Below are 23,291 nucleotides of genomic sequence, written 5' to 3' on the forward strand. Positions count from 1 at the left end.
ACAATCTGAACAGTTGTTTTTTGGGTGCAAAGGCTTACGCTGCTAAATTATATTCATAGTTTCGATGAGGACTATCAGTTTACTTCGAAGATCTTACGCGGATGTCCATGTAAAAAGGTCACGAATGCACCTGCGTCTGAAACCCTTTGGCTGGAGCTGCGCTGTGATTGGTCCGCCGGAGCAGGGGGCGGGAGCGCGCGCTGCAGCCGATAGACTGATTAGGCCGTACACCTGGCTGTCACACTTAGAGCACCTACCTGTCACTTCCTGCTGTCTGTATTTATCCATTTCACTACTTTGTCCATCTAGAGATGGCCTCGCACGTCACTGCCATGTTCGGATGAGATTGTTTTTGTAGACTGCCGCACGGATCTGCGGTCCTGCGGATCTATCGCTGCGACCTTGGCTCCACGCTCGGCTGAAAGGAGGAGTTAAGCCGTGGACACTGTCTGGAGAAAGACCGCTGGGATTGAATCAGTGACCGCGGCAGGACGTGCGTGAATGTGGACTCACTGCTTTGTGCTGCGGCCGCATGGAAGCGAAAGTGCCTGCTGTGAAGGTAGGCTTAAGTGTTTTCCGTGATTACCCCGGTGCAGGCCTGCTGCTGCTGGGGGAGAGGCTGGCTCCGAGCGCCGTAAGCTGTCGTGACAGAAATCTGCTACACTGGGATCCACAGACATGGCTGCTGCACTTACGCATTCCCCGAAACAGATCCGCAAATGTCATTTGTCTAAACACGTTAGTGTATCGTCGCTGAGGGTCGACTTCGTCATTTATTGGGGTCTAATCAGACTATTGACCCTCCTACGCGAAGAGACATGCCCAGAAAGACAACATGGGTAACGAGTAAATACCCTAGTTCTGAAATCAGTACTAGGCTATTTAGGACCAAAACGCCATCTCCAGTTAATTATGGGATGTGACTTCATGCTTTTGGGCCTAGAGTAAGATCTTTATGATGGGCGATAAAATCCTTGACGCAGAGTGGACCCTCCAAGCAGACAGGACAGTGAACTGACCCTATATCTATGTTATAACTATATCATAAGTCAGAACTATACTAGAGCTTACATCACATAAATGGGCCTACATTATGATAGTTTGCAAATAGGTCCACAAAAGGACACTTCTGTTTCAATGTGGACTCCAAAATAGTTGTTTCCATGACTACTGACCAAATAGTCCACTGAAAGGCCTATGGACAGCTGCCCATTTAAACAGTGATTTTACTTATGCCTATTCCTTTAAACGGTTTTGCATTTGATTCTTGGAGCTGTTTGTGTGTTTGTTTTGCTCCTGAGAGGCAAATACACACATCATGCAGACTACAGTTCAGGTTCATGGCATTTGATGTAGAGATGTAGCTGTAGACATATCGGGATATGGGTGTTACAACAATAAATAAGCAATAGGCCTACCTCACTGCAGTTTTTTTCTACTTACTAGCAGCACAATTAAAAGCATAGACCATGGTCCGTGTTAAATTAATACAGTATGACTTTTTAAATATATATGTCCATAATATGACAGTGGTTCCTCAGATTAAAAAATATATATATCACAAAACCTCATAGTTTGCATATCTACATTTATAGTTGAGGATGTAGTGTAACCATGGCATCATTTAAAAATGAAAGTACATGGACCCAGGGGGGAGCTGGTGGGAAGTACCATCTGCTGTTCACTGATCCACGTGTCAGCCCTTATCCATCTGAGACACTCTTGATTTGTTGTTTACTGTTAACTCACTCAGGCACTCGTCTTCACAGCCGTCATCTTAACTATATTTAAAACAAACAGCTGTATTCACGCTGCCTGTTTTTGCTTTAAGGCAAGTATCATTTGCAGCAGTTGGGTGACAGTGGCTCAATGGTTAGAGTATCTACCAACTTCACTCATGAATACAATATGTGCATCAGTGTTTGGTGGTGGTCAGCAGGGCGCAGGTTGGTGCAGAATAGTGTAAGGCATTAATATACATATAAGAACTTTTTTCTAGTCCCTGGGCCCACTCTCATTGTTAAGTAATGATTGCATCTGTTTCAGAGTATGGTAAAAGATTGAATGAATTCATGTTTACTGGGTTAAACGTGTAAATATTGTTAAGTATGTTACGGCCTTGACCTGCTCAGTGATCTTAGAACCACAATGTGCAATTAAAGGCAGTAAATGTGTGTGTCATCAGCAGCTGCAAAATACTGCATGTAGACAGACAAACACTAAAGTCCAACTCACAGTCCAACCTGCCTCGGACTCAGTGAAATCAGAGCAACTGAGGGCACGTTTACTCTGTGCTGAACTGGGATGAACGTGGCAGATGACAAAACTTGATGGTTTAATATTGAGGATGTCTGAAAAAAGTAATGCTGCAAAAAGAGTTGATTTAAAGAAGAATAAAATAACTTGCTGTGTAATCATTTTATGCAGTACTTGATCCTCAACCTAGAACATCACAGGCTTGTTTTAGCACATTTTTGATGGATTGTAAAAATAGTATCTATATGCCCCCCGGGGTGTCCTCTCTTATCTCCTGAAATCCAATAAAAATACAAAAAGGTAGTAGACAGAATAATGGTCAACCTTAAATTGGAAAATGGCATTTATCAGAAGAAATGTAAAGGTTTTGTACTTGTTGTTTTTCTTTTGTTTTTAACTTAATACATGAAAAAGACAACAGATTGATAGAGAAACTGTTTTTACATGTGTCATTCTCTACACACATCTTTTATCATTAAGTCATATTCCACAATGGGATGAATGGCATGTCAGGGATTTATTTTTTATATTCCAAGACTACTGTGACTGATTGTGCATCCCCTAAATATACACTGGTAATATTCAGAACTTCAAGATGGAATTTATTGCTTCACTTTATGGGCTCCATTGTAAAAAACTATTGTAATGCCCAAACAGTAATTTTAATTTTAATTTTAATTTTAATTTTAATTTTAATTTTAATTTTAATTTTAATTTTAATTTTAATTTTAATTTTAATTTTAATTAATTAATGTTTGCAGCAAAGGGCAAGTGAAAGAGTGTTGGTAATGACAGGTTACTTCCAGCAAAGTCGTTGTGAGGGCAGGGCAAACAGCCAAAAATAGTCTGTATCGCGCCTGTTCACCCACACTTCCATTGTAAACTCGAGGTAGGAGACTGTAGAGGTCCAGAGGGTGGTCTGTGCAGCTGTGGCCTCAGATGCTCTGCTGTGATTTAAAAAAAAAAAAAAAAAAAAATGGGTACGGTACGGTAAAAGTAAACTATAAATCTTACCTACCTTACTTCAGTAAAATATAGTCAAGAAAAACTACATCCAAAAATGATCCGCAGTTAGTCTTATAGTTTAAAAAAATACAATGGCTTTCAATATTTATGTCCTCCTGAACATAATAACAACAGACTTTTTATTTAGGGCTGAAGATTAATCGTAATCAAAATCTCAATTTGAATAGATGCAATTAGAAAATCCCAAAGGCTGCAGTTTTTTTTAAAGTGCCACAAACAACAAAACATCCTACTTATTCTGCATAAAAACTGCTAACCCTGTAGTTAAGGTCTGTGCAAAGATCTTCTGAAATACATGTGAATCTAATATTAGTTACTTTAAACAGAATTTCATTATTAGAACATAAAAAAGCAAAAATCTAATTATAATTGGATATTTTTCCCCAAATCGTGCAGCCATACTTTAAATCGTTACCATCTGACTCAAAAAATAGTCAAATTTCTTCCTCTAAACTGAACTCTGCTCCAAACCACATGCTTCTACTGAGAGAAGTTCAGCTGTAGACCTCTCGATTAAAAAGATCTAAGCACATTATTTGCAAATAGAACTGACAGAATCTCAATTCATTAAAATCTGATCTGAATAATTTCACAGCCCTAGTAAAATCCCTTTTTATTTTTATTTTTTTGGTCTTTACCAGGTCATTTATCATGCCTCAGTTTACCACTTCATGCACTTGCTCTCAACACGCTCTGTCTACACATTTTTGTAATTACACTGACTTGATTCAGTCTTATTTAATCTGCGTTTGTCAATCTAATCAAAAAATTTAAGTCACCATCACTTGCAGTAATATAAATGGACTACAGGTGGCATTTGTCCCTTGAAAACTACAAGCCCAAACCTCTTCTGTGCTTGTACTTTCATGGGACCTTAAGATCACTGTAATTCTAAACCCCATTAAGACGAATCGGATAATTTGCACATTGTGGTTTATTGATTAACAATAATTTGTCTCTCTGCAAAAATATCTGTCTTACATGTGCCTCAACCTTCTCTTTTCATCCAAGAAACTAATGAAAAACTTAATAAACGTGCTTACTTTATAAATAGTAAAACCCTGTTCATTGTGTGTTTTCTTGTCAGACATGTATGAAAGGTTATGTGTGCTCCCCAGCTGAAGGTCTCTGTCTACCAGAGCGCCCCCTACCTGTTTGAGTATGTATCGCAGGAACGGGCTATCGAATGGCAACAGCATCAACTCCATCACTTCAGAGGTAAAAAACTTATATCAAATCTCCCTGAGTGTCTCCCTTAGAGCATCTCTCCTCCTGAGTGTTTATACCAGAATTACAAAGCTAACATGCATTTCAAAGCAGAATGACGTTTGTTTCACACCTGAGAGCTAATCAGCTTATACACTTAGACAGGTAGAACAACATGGAGTTTCTTGTGGGATGGGGACAGACTCTTCTCACATGTTAACGTCTGCTCTGGGTCTGACAGACTGACACAGATCAAATGCACAAAGACATGATGAGAATATTTGCTCCTCAACCTGAATACACTTACAGTAAATTTACATCACAGCATATACACTGAACTTCACTCAATCCTTATTCAGTTCATTAGTTTATAATTTATAATATATTCAAATTACTGGCTACTTTGTATAAGAAACAAAGCAGCAGTCTAAAAAAAACTATTGCACAATCAAAATATTTAGTTGATTTATTCATATGGCTTAAATAGAAAAAAGATCATCTGCGAGAATATAAAACAAAAACAGCCCAAGAAAAACTGCCCGGGCTTATGTCATGTTTTAATCAAATTGAATGTGTACCAGAGCTTGCGCACAACATCTGGCCTGGTGGAAATGTTTATTCACTGAAATCATCCAATGGATTACATGATTTTAAGTGTTTTCTGACGACAAAGTTTGGCATTTGTTGTCAGATTTTCTTACATATTCTGTAAATTACATTTGAATCAAGCATGAAGGAGTGTTTAGTAGCATGACCTGGACTTTACATTGGCATCACACAATCACACGTTGTTGGTTAATACTGCTGGGGGGAAAAAAGGACTAAAATGTATACTTCACAAATTCTATGAGATAAACTTTTTCAGATCAGTATTATGTGTGCCTCCATAGTCTCCCCAAAATCTATGCGAAACACTGAGCAAAGTTTACACATTTTAGCTGTCAAATTTTATTACTTTGGTTGTATTTCCAGGCCAGCAGCGCCTCTGACTCCCTGGACGGGCCCTGTGTGGACTACGCCAAGAGCTACGATGCAGTTGTCTTCGATGTACTCAAGGTGACGCCCGAAGAGTTTGCTGTAAGTTTTGTTTTTCACTTGAACTATAGTCTTTGTTTTGGTGCTTTTGTAACTTTTTTTCCCTTGTGTTTCAGAGCCAAATCACTTTAATGGACGCTCCTGTATTCAAAGCAATACAGCCAGAGGTAAGGCCACCCTGTGCAGTGCAAGCGTGTCCATCCATTAGGATTACTCCTGATGGAACTGCTGACGATTCTCTTCATTCTTGGACGACATGCTGCAGTAATGTCCTTCACAGCTGTTGCCTCAGAACTGACCTCACTCTAGCCTCGTTGGTTGAACTTGTTTGAAAACCACTTGTATTCCCTGAGTAATTCAAGTCACTATTTGAAGTGGTGTTTCCATACAGACAGACATAGATAATGGTTCATTTGAGCCACTGGTTTTAGCGTTTAGAAAGGGCCCAAAATGTCAAGCTGTTTCCTATTGTGTGCACATTTTAATATGTAAAAATAAAAACACCTGTATAATGTGTCTAATATCAGTATAATATTTGAAGTGAATGTGACCTTAGGCATCCTAATAAATAAACACGTGAACCCATGTACTGTAAATGTTTAAGATGCAAAAATCAGATCAGTTACATTGGTACATACACACAGTACAGGCAGATGCTCCAAATGGAGACTCTGCAAAAAGTGTTTGAAAATAAAATTGTAATAAATTAGAGTAGGCTTACCTTGAGGTTCTTGTTGTTTTCCAGGAGCTGGCTAGTTGTGGCTGGAATGGAAAGGAGAAGCACAGCTTGGCTCCGAATGTGGTGGCGTTCACTCGGAGGTTCAACCAGGTACTGTGAGGCCATTCTGATCCTCAGTTATGTTCCTATGCTATAATGATTATACTTCCATGACCTTATATAGTAACAGAGGTTTCAATAAGGAGTCAACTTATCACAGTTTTTAAATCCAGCACAGTCCATTTGTTTCCTCTGAATTTAAAATGGTCTGTTATTGACTCACTGAAACTTTTGCTACTATGGAACATATCTAGATGAGTTTGGTTTATGTTTTAAAATTTTATTGTAAATGTATGTTTTTTTGTGTGCTTTAGGTGAGCTTCTGGTTGGTTAGAGAAATCTTAACTGCCCAGACGCTGAAAATCAGAGCCGAGATATTGGGCCATTTTGTAAAAATAGCAAAGGTCAGTTTTTATAATTCATTCTTACAAATTGCACTTCCTGATCATATGGCATTTTCAACACATTGATTCCCCAAACATAATACAGTTAAGGTGTTTTTGTGAGAATTTTTGTACTAATAATGCAAAACTATATCCAAACATCAGTGAAAACAAATCATAGTCTAAGCTTTATTTCCTTAGATCTTACTTTATTTTTAGGCCTGTCCTATTGCCAGCCCTGTGTAATGTTTTTTTCAGCTCCACTGAAGCTATTCTGTTTTATAAAACTGTGTTAGGACTCGAGGAAAGCACCTTACTGATGGCGCCGCACGGATAAAACGTGCAGGAACAGTAGCAGTATTTCAGTGTTTCCTAATGCTGTGGGATGGAAACATGGAATTATGAGAGAATATTTTGGCAAACTGTGATGTTATTGATACTAAAACTGAACACTTGCGACACGCAAAACCTCTTTGCTCTGTCATAGTGTTTACATTAACATGAGATGCTATTACAAACCCCAAAGGATGTCATTTCTGTTTATAGACTGAGAGAGGCAAATGAAAATAAACCAGTGTGTGTGTGTGTGTATATTAGTGTGTGTTTTTTTTTAATTTTACACCAGAAACTTCTGGAGCTGAACAACCTGCACTCTTTGGTGTCTGTGGTGTCGGCTTTGCAAAGTGCTCCCATCTTCAGACTCAGCAAGACCTGGGCGGTAAGAGCATTTCAACTATTTCACCAGATTTCATTACTGCTTCCAGTGAAGTGTAGTTTTGGTTGGTTGTCTGAATTTCCAGGAAATGATCATCATTTATGTAAAGCTAAAAACATTTGGATCAGTTTTTCTACCAAAAAATATAAGCATGGGAAAAGATCTCAGGTAATATTGCAGATATAGTAAGGTTGATTTGATTTAATTTAATGTGTGTTCTTTATTCAGAAAGGCAACACAAATCACTCTTCATACAGCTTGATAACTTCTTTATTTTTTGCATTTTTGATGCAGTTGATCAGTCGAAAAGACAAGGCCACATTTGAGAAGCTGAACTTTCTGACGTCTAAAGAGGAAAACTACACTCGTATGAGAGAGTACATACGCTCACTGAAGATGGTGCCCTGCATACCCTACCTTGGTATGTTTTCCAAACATTTACCTGGAATTCACATAAAAATGGCAAAATAAGATCTGTATTCCCAATACCTCAATGTGTGTGATGTTTTGTTCATCTCTATCTGTGTTGTTTTTGAGCTATGGCTTTGGTCCAAATGTGTGAAAGCTTTGTTCAAAGGCAGTGAGAACTGCCTGGTTTATGTTACTAATGCTTTACGTCAATCATTTAAGAATGATTGGTTATACTATAATTTTATTATACTGCTATTATACACACATCTATACCTTTGGGCAAATGACACACAGAAAGACAAACGTCTGATTTTATGTTGTTAAAAAAATTGAGCAGTATACAGCAGACTCTCTTAGCAATACTAGTTAAAATCTGTTATAATAAATAATCTTTTAAAGCAAATTTAAAGAATGCAATGCATACAGGAGGCGTTATTTACAGTACATCCAATAATTGTAAACTATAGTTTAATGTGTGCTGCTGTATGTTAATGGTAGGTGTTTGCATTGGGTCGAATCATCATCGTCACTTTCTTCAGAGAATAAGCTCCGCCCCTGAATTCTGCCCAGTAGACCCCGTCCTGGTAGCGACTGCGGTAATGTCCCCCTCTGTACCAAACTCCGCTCAGATTTGAGTGAGCACAGGCGTTGTACCACCAACCTCCCTTCTGGTAATGGGCACAGTTACCTGTTAACAAATGCAAGATTTGTCTTCATCAAAGATGCCAATGGAGTTTTGCTCTCTAAATTTGGTGCCTGTTTCAATTAAACATTAAGTATTATTTTCTTATTATTTATTATGTGTAATTTGTCAACAAATACACCTTTTGTGGTGTTTTGGATGGGCTTGACTGAAACCAGTCCAAACCATCTGGTAATTTCTTAAATATTCAGTTTATAATCATAAGGCCTAGTATACTAGTTGGGTGTTCTTCTCACCTGTGTATGCGTCATGGTCCCTGTCCAGTGTGGTGAACTGCTTGCCGTTGTGCCAGGTCAGAGAGTCGCCTGCGTTGCCATGGTAACGTCCAATGCGGAGCCGGTAAGACTGTGACTCTGGCTCGATCCTGAAGCTGGCATATTCTGCAAAGGTTTTACGACCCGACCAGTCCTCCAGTGTGACCAGCAACTTGTAGTTGCCTTGGTTGGTCAGCGAGTAGATGTTCTCCAGGCCCAGCCAGTACTCCCCATTAATATTTCCAAAGCCTTGCTGTGAAAAACATAGTTAACATTTGTTTCAAATTAAACTAACAAATATTATTCACATTCTTATCATGTAGTACTCTGTATCTGTGCAGCAGGATGGCTAGTTACAATGCATATAAGTCATAATAAACTCAACATACATGAATGGAAAATGAATATACTGTGTATTTGCTGCTGACCTGCCCAAACTATGGGCTCAGCTTGTGTTCAGCTCAAGCTTTGTTTAAGAAACAAAGTTGAGGAGGCACTGGGTTACATCAGCAGGATGCTGTGCTGCCAGAAAGGATTGTGTCATTGGACTGTGGGCCTGCTGGAGTCATTTGGGGTGGGATGGGAAGTGAAGTGGGCTGGGGAATAGCTCCCGCCTCCAACATGTCTTGTTTGGCTGTTCATTTGTTTTTATGATACTGTTGGAACTATTCACTATTTACTCTGTAGACTGCAGGGTGGGATACTTTTGTATTTCTATAAATTTACTATGTACTGTAGTATAACACTTGATTTGAAATACTGACTGTTTTCAGAAGAGCAAGTTTTACTATTTGGTGCTTATTTGAACTGACCGGCTGACAATTGACATTATTATATAATGACACGCTAAATACACAAGTTTTTGACAATGTTTTGATTACCTTATATGTCTCCCAGTTTCTGAAAAAGTTGACTGACCCGTCCTGTCTTCTTAGGATTATGGTCCACCCACCGGGGTCGTGCCTCATGTCACACCAAGCCTGCATAAGCTTGTTGGCATTTTCGGGTTTGAGCAGATACATACCACTGACGGTGTAGCCATTGTCCAGAGCCTGCAGACAGTCTTTAAAGGGCCCTGCACATAGCACAATGTGCCTTTATCATATTCTGCTGTGTTGGAACAGGTCCACAATCAGAGCAGTATAAAACGTGTGGCCTCTGGAAAAGTGTGGTGACTCCTGCCCTCATCTTATTTTTGCTGAACATGACGTACTTTCCAGTCTGAAGCTCTGGCTGTGCATTCAGACAGTAATAAATATTTCCATTAACAAAACTCCTCTGTACCTGAGAAGATATGACTTGGAAATAAATACTGCACATGAAAGAATTTCTAGAAACATTTATGTTGAATGTGCCGTGTTTAGATTCGCTCACATGTTCTCCTCAGGTTTTAAACCACAATTTTATGTGCGTGATCTGTCATTTATAGTTACGGAAAAAATCTGTTTCCATCCTTTCAGAAGCCCCAGAGAGCATTGCTTCATGTCATGGTAATTTTACCCCATGCTCAGGTTCTTTCTGGCACCTGTTTAGAAAACTGCCCCATAGGATGGAAAATCACTAAACTGGATGCTGGACATGGGAACAGTTAGAGCAGTAGCCTGAGAACCTGTCGTATGCATTAGCTTTAATGTAGGTCAGCATGACACGCATGAGCCAACACACTCCTATAAGATTGGTCCTTGGGGCTTGTTATACTGGATCACATCATTTCTATTCCTATTTTATTACTGAATTTGTAAATGGTTCCTTATTTCTGTTTCCATTTGGACATTGTTTTTGTTATCTCAGCAATTTCTGCTTATCCCTGTACAAAGAAACACTATGTATGAATTCAAACACGCTCCATTACACACAAGCTCTCATTTTGCCTCTTTAACTTGTTGACTCTTTTATTTCTAATATAAAAATATTATAATGTACAACAGCATGTATTCTCATATGACTTAATTGTTTATGGCGTATACATTTTTGCTGTGAGGATTTAATTACTTAGACTAAATCACTGATTTGATTAATAGTTTGGAATTAAGACTGTTCTTTCACAGCTGTTTTGTGGTCATTGTTGTCCTGTTTTTTTCAAGTTTCAAATTAATTTGCTTTTTATGATATAGTGGTTGAGCAGTTTGGATATTTCTCCTTGTATCTGTATGGGTTTCCCCCGGGCAGTGGACAGGTTTCTCTATAAAGACAATAAAGTGAACTTGGACCTTATGTCATGACCTCATCTCTTATCTATTTAATGTACTTAAACACATCCACTATGCCCGTCACAAATACATAGCTGTTTGCACGAGATGCTACATGTACATATTACTCATAACTGCAGTCACTGGCCTTTTTTATATTGATGTTGTCTTGACATTGAACCGTATTCATCATTTACTCATCATTAAATTACTTCTGTGTAAATACAATATGTGTGTACTATATGAAACTAAATTATATCCAGGACTCACCTGAGGGCTCATTGGTGAAGCTGTGTGTGGCACTGGGCAGTGTGGGAGGAGGAAGAGGGGACAGGGCCTTGGGATTCTGGTCGTTCTGGATCTCGTTGGTCATGGAGTTGGTCATGACATTGGTCATGGTTTTGGTGTTGTGTCGGGGCAATGTGTGAGGATGAAAGGGCCTGTAGCCCCCAGGGGACAGAGCAGGATTCTGAGGTGGGGAGTGGTGCACCACAGGGGGCTGTGGATACAGAGGGCTCCTATCCCGGTCCACACTGACTGAAGGGGAGTAGCCTCCCCGTTTACAGCGCTCCTCCAGCTGCACCAGCAGAATGCTCTGGTTGCTGGCTATCGTGGACAGGTGCTGGTACTTGTGCTCCAGCTCCCGGTAGCGCATGGCCAGTTGTCCCATTTCGTTAGTCTGGTTGAGCATACGCGTCTCCAGTTGGGACACCTCCAGGGCATTGTCCCTCTTGCGGATGATCTCATGCAGCAGCTGCATGTAGAGCTGGGTCACTCTGGAGTTCATGTTGCGGCTCTCTTTGCGGAGCAGTTTGACTTCATTAACGATGCCACCGTCCACCTCCACCAGCTGCTGCAGAGCCTCAATCTGTTTCCTTTGCTTCTGGAGCTCTAGGTTCAACAGCTCCAGTTCCTGCTTATGAACCCGGCTTTCCAGCTGAGCCTCGGGCTCCTTTGAGTTCACACAGATTGCACCATTGTTTTTCTGTTGAGGTACAATAAAAGTATAGGAGCATTTGTCTGTTGGGGTAACACTTTGGCCAACAGTACGTTTGTTGCGTTGGGGGTAAATATAATCCTTCTCGAGGATGTCCTCACTGCTCTCCATCTCTTGAGTCTCCCCCTGAAGAGAGCACTGTGGTCCCGACAGCAGCAGGACTACCAGGACAGGGACAAACATGGTCTTGAGCTGAAGTAGAGATCCTGGAAGAGTAGAGTAGAGAGATGGAAGGCAATGAAATTAACAGGTAATTACAGATTGATACAAAGCAGTAGTCTGCGTTGGTGAAGTGGAGTTCAAGGTTTTGGACCTTGTACAATATGACAGGGGCCGCAACTGAGACTGAGAACAGAACCAGTTGTTGGTTATTGTCTAACAGCCCTCACATCAGTCTGTCATTACTGAAATATCTACTATTGAGAAGCAGAGTGTTTCTCTGGATATAGTGAAGGCCTCCATTTTAAGTTATTACATAGTGATAAATGTTGAAAAAACACTCCTGTCACTTCAAACAAAAATACCCAAATGAACTATTTAAATTCATATTAAATTTAATTCTCGCTTAAGTGAAGCATTGTGTATCTATTATGTTCAGTTACTTTGAGGTGCTTATTACTAGTTCTGGCAGTTTTTTATTTGATTATAATTGTAGTCATCAAGATTTGTTCTTCACTTAAACACTATAGAATATCAAATGTATCTATGTCTTTAGGCATATTGGCAGCAGAGTGTGGCTAATAGGGTCTATAAATAGGTTTGTAACTATTTTTTTCAGAGTAATTGTTTTCAGTTGAGATTCAGTTGAGATTGAGGGGAGCTCTTTAAAAAGCCCTGCAGTGTACTATCTACTACTGTGCTGTAATGGAGATGAATTGGACATTTCCTCTGCAGTGCTCAACATAACATGTTGTAATCCAGTCAGCCACAGAGGACTTGGGAAAGCATTTCTTTCCAAGATTGTATGGCATTGCAAAACTCCAAAAGTATGCTTATTTTTTTATTATTTCTACAGTTGTTTTGTTTTTGTTTTCACTCAGCACCAGTGACATGAGCATTGGTCTAGTTGTTATATCATATTTTAGTTTTAATAATGTAATGTCTGCAGTGTTTGAGAGCCTAAGTTTAGGTTTATGTTGTCAATGGCCATCAAGAATGCTAGCAGCAAGCAGCATATGAAAAAGCCACATCACCATCTGTCAGGCCAGCTCGTAAAAGATGCCAACAGACATTTTTAAGAGCACCTTGAATAAAATAGCCCACTATGCAAAGGACAACATAAGCAATCAATCTATTGTTGACATACTTCATTTCTTTATCATCTGCATCTGCACAACACACAGCCACATGCATGTTCACATTTATGTTTAGTTCTTTAGTCTGTTGAGATCTTCTCTAGGGATTTTTTCTATGTGCTTGTGACAAGGGTCATGGTAGTAATTATTTTGCTTCTATCTTTTGTTTTTTCTTTGTCACCTAAAGTAACTTGAATCTGACTAGAATTGTCCAAATTATATGAAAACAGATACTAATTGAATACTAGTATGGAAAATGTGTATAAATTGGACTATATTGGACTATTCCTTAATAGTTTTAGAATGGTCTTGATCTTTATCAGAACTATATATCACCACATGGTAACACTAATGGAGCTACTATTTTTTATGTTAAAATTATATTCTACTGTCTAAATTTTGTTATTATCATTGTGGTATCAAAATTGAGTTTGAAATTTTAGTTCTGGCTTTGCTAATGCTATACTCTACAAAAAACAAAGTCATTTACACCTGGAGGAAGCTGCGTGTGTGTGTTTTGTTTTTTGTTTTTTTACTCGTTGCTAACCTTTCCCAGACAGAACATCTCATCTATACAAATAAGCAGGATGCGTATATGCCTATGTGTTTTGGTCTGTTTATATAGCACTATTACACTATTGCTAAATTGGATTTTTTTTTTTTTGTTATGACTCGTACAAATAGTAATGGTCATAATTGGCAATAGAATCAAAATATAATAATAATAATAAATCTCACCTCCACTTAATTCCATATATTCCTAGTATTTTGCCACGCTGGGCTTCTGCGGTGATCCACATGAATATGACGTCATTTCATTGAGGAGTAAAATGGAGCCCAGTCCAGTTCCAAAGCAAGTGTGTTCAGATTGTTATGTGCTCACTCATCTGCTGTAGCACAAAGAGGCAGCACAGCCCTCCTGCTGCCCTCCCTCCCATCAGAAATGAGCCTCTTCAGGAGTAATGAAGCTGTGAGCTGCCGGGACGCCTCCTGTTCCACCCCCTTACACAGGGCAGTCCTCCTCCCAGTGCCCCTGTAAGCCCTGGTCCCTTACAGTCCCACTATCTTTTCTTTGTTCCCGTTGTTGTGTTGGAAATCAGCAGGAGGCTGCGGACCAGACGCTCATGTAAGCGTCTTCAGGAGTGACTGGTTAGAGACAGGACTGGAGCATGTGATGGTTGACCCCTTGACTCTATTTTGACTTTGAAAGACATGTTCAAGGACCTCACAGTCACCTAAGTTGATCTAAATGACTGTCGTGATCTTGTGGCAGTCTACTATTAAAAACTGTTTATTTCATATAGATTAACATTTATGGTATAACATTGGAAATTGTGTTTCCCTGGACAGGGAAAGTTGTATGAACTCACATGTTTTGTTTTGTTTTGTGTGGTGATATCAACTATTTAAAATGTTCTTTCCATAACCAGTGTCCAAGTGACTTTAATTTGTTCCAGCTTAAATTGAACTGTCCCAGGACAGAGAGTTTAGAGATAGTTTATTATGTTGCCATGTTAAAAGCTTATTATTGAAACCCTTTTGTGCAAGATATACTGAATTGAGACACATTCATCTGATTTATTCACATTTCACAACACTTCTTGTCCTATTTTTGAAAGAACAGCCATCTGTCATGAAGCAGCATTGATATTTTTGCCCATTCTTCACATCTCTTTATTCTCACATGAGATTCTTAAAAACTATTGCATGCAAATGGTGCATGTTCAGACTTGTGTTTTGCACCTTGATTCTTTTGCTCTGATTCACCAGATTGTGAAAAAGCAACAAGAGTGACACTTAACAACATGTTTTCTAGTGTGGCCATCTATGGTGTGTTCTGTCAACAGCAACTTCCAGTGATAACGGCAAAAAGACACAGGCCTGTGGTCGCTTTAATGATTTAGAGTCTTGTCAGCCTTCCGGACAGGAAGTGAAGATGTCAAAACTTTAGAGAGCAGCTGAAAGACATTCAATTTCACACTTGTGACTGGGAAACCTTTATGGAAAATATTTGTTGAGTATTGTTATTGTGTAATATTGTTATGAATGAGCAAGTACTGCCATTTTAGCTGATATGTTCTAATCTACAAGAAATGCATGGGAGATGGGTGGAGAATTCTACACCTTAGTTTTAAAAGCCACTTTGAGAGCAGAGTTTGAGTAATGATGCTATTCTGATCCATAAGATCTGGACAAGAGGAGATGGAAATGTATCAGTGCTAATTTTTTCTAACTCTGAATTATGATGAGGTGTAATGATCTGAGCCCAGTTTATTCAAACCGTGAAATGCAGCTCTTTGAGATGGGTCCAGACACGGCCCAAGGTGCTAACCAATGTTTCCACTAGTGTTTTCCAACTCCCTTTGCTCTCATCAGTCTTTCATATTTTATGGACCCAGTAGACACACGACTTTAAGCTTTCAGAGTAACTTAATGGTCATGTTGTAGTTGGACCAGGAAATTACTGTTTCTAAACTGTGCTGAACCATTTGGACCATCTCCAAAATCTTAACTGAGAAAAAACATGTATAGCTCTATGTTCATCATCCAGTATCACCAGGTTGCACCTAGCACATGTTCGAGAATGTCCTCTATTAACTTGAATGATTCCCTCTCAGTTAAAACACAAATGAAAGCGTGTACTGAGCCTGAATAGCGCCTGTCCCCACCCATAGATCACTCGGCAAGAAATATTTAGGTGCTTTTTGTCATGTTGAGAAAGGAGCTAAACCAAGACAAACACAGTGGACAGAGCACCGGGGTCAACCTCATTCAGTTTTCTCTCCATTTAAGCAGTTCAGTGTTCTAATGTCAGAGCAGGACCACACACTGACTGAGCATGTGAGAAGACTTTTGCAGGAAATAGGTGAATGCTACCGAAGCAGAACCACCACAGGTAAACCGTGTGTCCCAGGTGCCCCAGTATTGTCCTCAATACTGGGACCGCTGACCTCTGACCCGTGGCATCTAACCTTTTGTTATACCTCATCCCCTGTGGGGCAAGACTTCTGTGTGAAAATGTTTCTCACTTTGCCACTTTTACGAATCAAACTGTCAAAATCACCTTGTTATAAAGCATAAAAAACATCCATAAACATACATAAACCAAAACAATATAACTGCCGAATGATTACTGATAAATTAATTAATCGAACCATAATGTCAGTACTTTTGTGTGATTCCAAGCCCACTTACTTAGAGCATTTTAAAATCTCCATCAGTGTATTAGGCTAATTTAGAATTCTGAGGTGTTCTACACAGTGTTCCTGACAATGTAAAATACTACTTGAATTAAAATGAAATGGAAGATAATTGGATGATGCAGAGAATTATTTATTTATTTGTACTTGCCAACATATGAGCTAACAAAGTTTTGGACTTATTTTTCATGTTCTTCTTAAAATAGATGCATAGATAAAATCATTTGTAAATAAATTTAAATGCATTTGATTTCCTGAGTTGTACGTCTACAACCCCTCATCATTTCCATAGCTATGTTGTGAAAGTGCCCTCATTAATTATCCTTTGCTTATAATGAAATGAATGTAACTTTGGGTGCCAACTTGCTGCAACAATGAGCCGCCTCCACAGGTGCAGAGTCAGTTTGCAGCTCTTTTTACTGGAGTTCTGTTACGTTTATTAATGCACATACCCCAGCATGTCCACCTGTGCCCTCTGCTCTTTCCAAGGCCTCGTAAAACACCTCGTCTTTTCCACATCCTATCTGCAGCTCAGGAGATGTTTCCACTAAACACCGTCTCGCCTCAAAAAGTCTTCCACGTCACTCACTCCACCTGTGGTAAATTTACAGTGTAAAGCTTAACAGTTGTTGGATGATTAGTCATAAGAAAACATAAAAAAAAAAAACTTTTCTCACATAACATTCTTGACATGGTTGTTAAAGCTTTCAAAATTGACCAAATCCTCAAAATGCCAAATGTGATACAGTAGATTGAGGACTGACAGCTGTATTTAATGGCAAAATACAGGTTTTATTTGTGTAAACATTCAAATTCTGCTGTTTATCTGTGTTTATAAAACTGAGCCATCCTCAATCTGTGGAACCTTAGTTGTTCGCATGAAATGAGGCTTGTGTTAATTTTATTCTCTTCTTGTACAAACATGTTCAAGCGTCACTGACCTCTTGAGGAAGCTGGACATTATATGGGGGTTTTGTTGTTATTGTTTTCCCTGACATCCTCTGTATTAGTCTTACCTTAGATAAACTCAATTAAAATGTCTTTTTACTGGGACTGTTCTGGCAAAACACATGGATAGATGCTTACGTACACATCTGTGAGGTAGTTATTAGTTGTGTTTAACACAAATCAGTTTGAGAAAAAGTCAGTTGATTGATATTGGTTGCTAGGTTGACTTTTTTGGATCACAGAAGTTGTGTATGATATAATGGCAGTTCTAAGGCTCGCTTCTACAGATGTTAGAAGAGACCACATGTTAATTTCTTACATATTTTTGCTGGATTTCTAGGCCTAACCACAGTTAACATACCAGTTTACGACATAAGACCAACATTGTTAAACCTGCACATTACTCTGAGGAAAACCATAATCATGGGCTGTGTGTGTGAGTGGTTTTATTTGATGCTGTTTTATTGTGTGACAGCAATCATTGTTGTCAACATATGTTCAACATCCGAACCAGCTGCCCAGTATAAACAAATGCATAACCGGTATTGTGAATACAAGGGTTCTGTGGAGCTATTAAATGAAGCCAGGAGTCTCTAATTATACTTTTTCAAAACACAGTTGGGGATTTAAGAGCAAAGCCAGACAAACGCTAAATAATGCTCTGGACTGGCATTTAATGAACCCTTTCCTCTGAAATCTTTTCCTCTTGTGATCTCACTAAGGATTTAGTTTATTTGTTTTAACAACAGCCTAACATGACAACTGCATGCACTTTGATTGGAATGCAGTATAACTATAAATCATTATTTAAAGGTGCACTATGTAACTTTTCTGGTGAAGGGTCAGAGCTGACCAATAAAAATGCATGTATGACCATACTGTGGGACAGGTCTCTCACTGTTGAGTACCCTTCTTGGAGTACTGGACAGACTGGGGGACTTCAGTGCTCATGTAGGCAATGACAGCAACACCTGGAATAGGATGATCAGGTAGAAAGGTCTCCCTGAGCTGAACTCAGGCGGTGTTTGTTATTGGACTTCTGTGCTAGTCACACTTTGTCCATAACAAACACCATGTTCAAGCACAAGGGTGTCCATTAGTGCACGTAGCACGAGGACATCATCTGTCACCTGACCTTTGACCGCAGGTCTTGGGCACTCAGGTCAAGAGAGGGGCAGAACTGTGAACCGATCACCACCCGCTGGCGGAGACAAAAGCCAGACAGACCTGGCAGACAAAGCAGCAGGGTCTTCAACCCACATCTTTAGGAGAGCTTTTCCCAGATCCTGGGGGGGGAGGCTGAGGACATGGAGTATAAGTGGGCTGTGTTCTCTGCCTCTATTGTTGATGCAGCCACTTTTAATTATAGTTGTAAGATGCCTGTCACAGCGCCAATCCCTGAACCCAGTGGTGGACATCGGAACTAAAAGATGCATCAGGCTGAAGGAGCAGTCCTATTGAGCCTTGTTGGTTTGTAGTAATCCTGAGGCAGGTGATGGGTATAGATGGGCCAAGCAGTGGACTCATCCATCACCCTGGCTGATGTCACTGAGGTGGTTGACAAGCTTCTCATTGGAAAGGCTCCAGGGGTGAATGAGATCCATCCTGAGTATCTAAATTCTCTGGATTTTGCGGGGCTGTCTTGGCTGACACACCACTGTAACATCCTGTGGCAGTTGGGGACAGTACCTCTGGACTGCCAGAGCAGGGTGGCGGTCTCTCTGTTTAAGAAGGGGGACCAGAGGGTGTATTCCAGTTACAGGGGAATCATCACACTCCTTAGACTCCCAAGTAAGGTTTATTCCAGTTTACTGGAGAGAAGAATCTGATCGATAGTCGAACCTCGCATTCAGGAGGAGCAGTGTGGTTTTGATCCCTGTTGCAGAACACTGGACCAGCTCAACTCTCCTTCAGGTGCTCGAGGATTCATGGGAGTTTGCCCAACCAGTCCACATGTGCTTCGTGGATCAGGAGAAGGCAGTCGACCGTGTCCCTTGTGGTGTCCTTAAGGGGGTGATCTGGGTGTATGTGGTCCAGGGCCCTTTGCAAAGGGCTGATCGGTCCCTGTATGACTGAAGCAGGAGCTGTGTTCTCTTTGCCGGCAGTAAGTCAGACCTGTTCCCAGTGTACGTTGGACTCCATCAGGGCTGCCCTTTGTCACTGGTTCTGTTCATTGTTTTTATGGACAGAATTTCTAGGCAGAGCCAGGGGCCGGAGGGGGTCCGGTTCAGGGACCACAGCATTTCATTTCTGCTGTTTGCATATGATCTTGCCCTAATGGCTTCATTAAACCAAGACCTGCAGCAGGCACTGATGCAGTTTGCAGTAGAGTGTGAAGAGGTAGGGATAAAAATGGTTGGGCACTCCCTTAGAAATGGGATGAGGAGCTCAGTCACACGGAAGGAGTTTTGAGTAGTGTTTTTGATTCCTTTATTGTCACTGAATGAAATCTATCCATATTACCATTGAAATAACTCATTACATTATCATTGTGTTCTTCTCCTTTATATTGTACAGGCCCTTCATTTGCCCTGTCATTGACTGGGAGGCCACCCTGCTCTCAATTAAACCCTAATATAATATAATTCATGTGGTTTTAACTGGAAAAGATGTTACTCAAAGACCAACAAGACTGTCACTCAAGGTTTTTCCAATGTACCATAAAGCCAGCTTTGAAGAAACTGTGATTATTGGTTTTATTTGGAAAGTTGAACATAAGAATAATCCCATGAGACCCATTCATTTTTCATTCAAGAATTTATATGCTGGCCACCCTCATGTTTGTTGGTGGTCGGACATGACGTCCATGGATCTGCTTTGGCTATTCTGTTAAACAAATATACATATATGCACTTAAATATATGCACTGCTGGAATGATACGCAGGTGTGTGTGTATGTCATACGTACGTACGTATGCACGCATAATATTTATACATATATAAAATATATGTGTATATTATACGCACACGTGTGTGTGTATATATATATATATATATGTATACACACACACACATTTTATATATATATATATACACATATATACATACAAACAAACACGCATATTTTATATATATATATATATATACACATATACATACACACACATATTTTATATATATATATATATATATATATACACACTGATATATCTGACATTTGGAACATTTCTACTCAGCTTTATAAACAACTGTACACACTAATTAAGACAAATTATAGGAAAGTTTGTGACTCATCGCACATTGGCATTTATTTTATGACACATTTCTGGTAACACAGTTGACCAAAGGAAAAACAGACCACATCAGATCTTTCAGTTTTTCAGCTTAAGTTCCATGGGACAAATGAATTATTGTTCAGTTCTTCTCATAATGTGTCTTTCTGTCACAGGGATCTACCTGTTGGACATGATCTACATAGACTCCGCCTATCCTGCGTCAGACAGCATCATCGAGACTGAGCAGAGAGCCAATCAGATGAACAACCTTCTGAGAGTCATTTCAGATCTGCAAATGTCCTGTAACTATGGTAAGCTGTGCGTACTTTCACTAATTAACTTGAGTGCATTTGACTCTACTGTCACGTATTGCTTCTTGTGCCATTTATTAGTTCTGCATCACAAACCCAATATTTTTGCCCCCCCTTAGATCACTTGGTGACCCTGCCGCACGTCCAGAAGTACCTCATGTCTGTCCGCTACATCGAGGAGCTGCAGAAGTTTGTGGAGGATGACAACTTTAAGTAGGTTTTACAAACAAAAAAAGGAAAAAAGAAACAAAATGACAAAATGAACATGAAAATCTCACGATTTCAATAATTGCTATAGGAATATATTAGTCCACAGGTGTTCATAGACAGGGGAGGTGCACAGGAAACAAACACTGAGCTGTTTATCTGTGTCCTCATGAAGCACTCACTGCTGATGACTTTCTCAGACGCGCAGTCATCACAGGATTCTGTGGCTTTGCTGTTGAACTCTCTCTTGGCAGGTCTTTGATAACTTTGGTTCGGCCCTTTTGTCAGCAGTGCATTGATCTTAGCAGACATAGCTCGACTGATTATTCAGTCTTTTTGCTTGGGCTTTTTTTGTTCCATCTTGCTACCAAATTAAATAGAAGGTGGAGTTTTATTCATTTGCCAGATTATGTAACTTTTTGTAAATGGTAAAGGAACACACTTTCCAATATAATTAGGCTGATTTCATAAGAAAAACACTGCACGGCCTTTCAGTTAAATTAACCTGTAATAAGCCATACATATACTACTACTGAATAATAGTTTACACATTGCAAAACACGTCTGAACTCGGCAAGTCTGAGGAGTGTTTGAATTTGTACGTGCTTTTGACACTAGGTATTCCACCAAAAGTGCTCAAGAATGTGTCATTAAACACATTCTAGTGAAGCTGGCTCATGTAATAGTAAACCAATAGAGATATCAACAAAAAATAAGTGATTGTGTCATTGTGGGTTTTTTTTGCCAGACACATTACACTGTACAAACACTGAAACGCCTTCATGACAGAGAGTTGCGCGTAAAAGATAGTTAGAATTTTCTGATTAGATTACTGGTGAAACATAGTGCATGATTAAGATATTTTCTAGCAAATGACACATTGCTTTTTAGGTTCTGTTACATGTGAGGTCGGTCATAAGCCAATGCTACACTAAATACTGATTATTTTAGAGATTAATTTCAGCTTTTAGTGCCTATTGTTAACTGTCTCTGCCCATTTATTGTTAGTGAAAAGCCAAAGGATTTAGTATGACACTTCACAACAAATGACCAAAATAATTTTCTTCTCAAATATTCTAGTTGTTATGTTGTTGATTATGTTGATTATTACATGTAAAACTAACTATTAAATCCGGTGTAATTTAAATTATTTGCTGCTGCCACTGTTCAAGTCAGTATTAAGCTTGTCTCTTTGTAGGATCTCTCTGAAGATTGAACCTGGCAACAGCTCTCCTCGCATTGCTTCATCTAAAGAGGACCTCGCAGGTACAAGACTGTTAGATCCAATCATCTTTAGACTAAACATTGGCAGCTGTGTCCACAATATCTGGTATCTCAGCTTTCCGTACACCTCTCAAAAAGGCGCTAGGGCACTTCTGTGACTTCATTTTAGGTTTGCGGAAATTAAACTGTATTTCTGTCTATTTATTTGTCTATTAAGTTTTTAAAAGTTACTGCTCATGGTAAACTCAAGAGGAAAATCCCTTACCTAATTGTCGATAAAGCAGAATAACCACAAGGCTGCTCTTCATCGCCTGCCAAGTGAAAACGTGACAACCTCACCCAGTCTCTATTGCTCGAGCCATGTTTGTGGTGTGTTGAGGGAGACTGTGGTGAGGTAATGCATCTGGAACACACCACAAGCTGGGTTTAGGTCAAACTAATGAAAAAAGATAACCCACATCAAAGTACCACCTTTTTCTGAGTGGGACGTCTACGTGATTGCAGGAAATTGAGAAACTAGCATCTTGAACCGATTGCATTCAATCTATTTTACTATTATACTATCAGCTACTAGATCAGTGGTTTTCGAAATACGGTGTGAGTAACTTTAAGAGCGCATTATTTCTACTTAAGTTAGAGCTTGTCGCGCTTTAGTTCCATTCATTGTATACTACCCATAAAAAAACTACAGCTATTAAGCAATTTTACAGTGATTTGAAACATAATGCGTGTTGGTTTCATGGGTTTCAGCTTCCAGTTTAAAGGGGACTGTAGTGGTAGTTTCAAATCCACAAGTTGCCGCTATAACGGACTTGTGTGCCTAAGGTGAAAATAGATAGATTCAATGTGCAAACTTACAGAATATTGCTTATTCCACACTAAATTATATTTCACATGGTCAAAAAATGGGTTCAAAGCTCTGTACAGCTCCCACACAA

At 39.5% G+C, this 23,291-nt stretch overlaps 2 protein-coding genes across 3 annotated transcripts in view; one reads left to right on the plus strand and one right to left on the minus strand.

Annotated features, from left to right (window-relative positions):
- Window positions 1-222: 222 nt before the first annotated feature.
- LOC117391627 (ras-specific guanine nucleotide-releasing factor RalGPS1-like) overlaps window positions 223-23,291 on the plus strand; it is a 30,711-nt gene continuing 7,642 nt past the window's right edge. The window contains exons 1-11 of one of the 2 annotated variants that reach the window (XM_033989478.2): window positions 223-559; window positions 4,370-4,500; window positions 5,461-5,565; window positions 5,640-5,690; window positions 6,269-6,352; window positions 6,616-6,705; window positions 7,310-7,402; window positions 7,694-7,820; window positions 20,785-20,922; window positions 21,042-21,135; window positions 22,328-22,395. In XM_033989478.2, the coding sequence (XP_033845369.1) occupies window positions 4,444-4,500; window positions 5,461-5,565; window positions 5,640-5,690; window positions 6,269-6,352; window positions 6,616-6,705; window positions 7,310-7,402; window positions 7,694-7,820; window positions 20,785-20,922; window positions 21,042-21,135; window positions 22,328-22,395 (907 nt within the window). In that variant the 5' untranslated portion in view covers window positions 223-559; window positions 4,370-4,443. The remainder of the gene's footprint in view (window positions 560-4,369; window positions 4,501-5,460; window positions 5,566-5,639; window positions 5,691-6,268; window positions 6,353-6,615; window positions 6,706-7,309; window positions 7,403-7,693; window positions 7,821-20,784; window positions 20,923-21,041; window positions 21,136-22,327; window positions 22,396-23,291) is intronic. The other variant, XM_055231512.1, reaches the window with a different exon arrangement.
- Window positions 7,814-14,180, minus strand: LOC117391628 (angiopoietin-related protein 2). The gene is made up of 5 exons (XM_033989479.2): window positions 13,987-14,180; window positions 11,227-12,159; window positions 9,649-9,842; window positions 8,750-9,020; window positions 7,814-8,498 (listed from the first exon to the last, which is right to left on the minus strand). Exons 1-5 carry the CDS (start codon window positions 14,000-14,002, stop codon window positions 8,299-8,301), a joined length of 1,614 nt encoding a protein of 537 aa, XP_033845370.2. The 5' UTR covers window positions 14,003-14,180; the 3' UTR covers window positions 7,814-8,298.

The sequence above is a fragment of the Periophthalmus magnuspinnatus genome, chromosome 23 (assembly GCF_009829125.3).
Source record: "Periophthalmus magnuspinnatus isolate fPerMag1 chromosome 23, fPerMag1.2.pri, whole genome shotgun sequence".
In the NCBI taxonomy this organism is placed as follows: Eukaryota; Metazoa; Chordata; class Actinopteri; order Gobiiformes; family Gobiidae; genus Periophthalmus; species Periophthalmus magnuspinnatus.

Excerpts from the sequence above, each read along its gene's own strand:
- LOC117391628 (XM_033989479.2), bottom strand. Across the intron at positions 9,021-9,648 it reads GAAACTGGGAGACATATAAG|CAAGGCTTTGGAAATATTAA; the intron begins GTAATCAAAACA and ends TGTTTTTCACAG. Across the intron at positions 8,499-8,749 it reads GGACCATGACGCATACACAG|GTAACTGTGCCCATTACCAG; the intron begins GTGAGAAGAACA and ends ATTTGTTAACAG.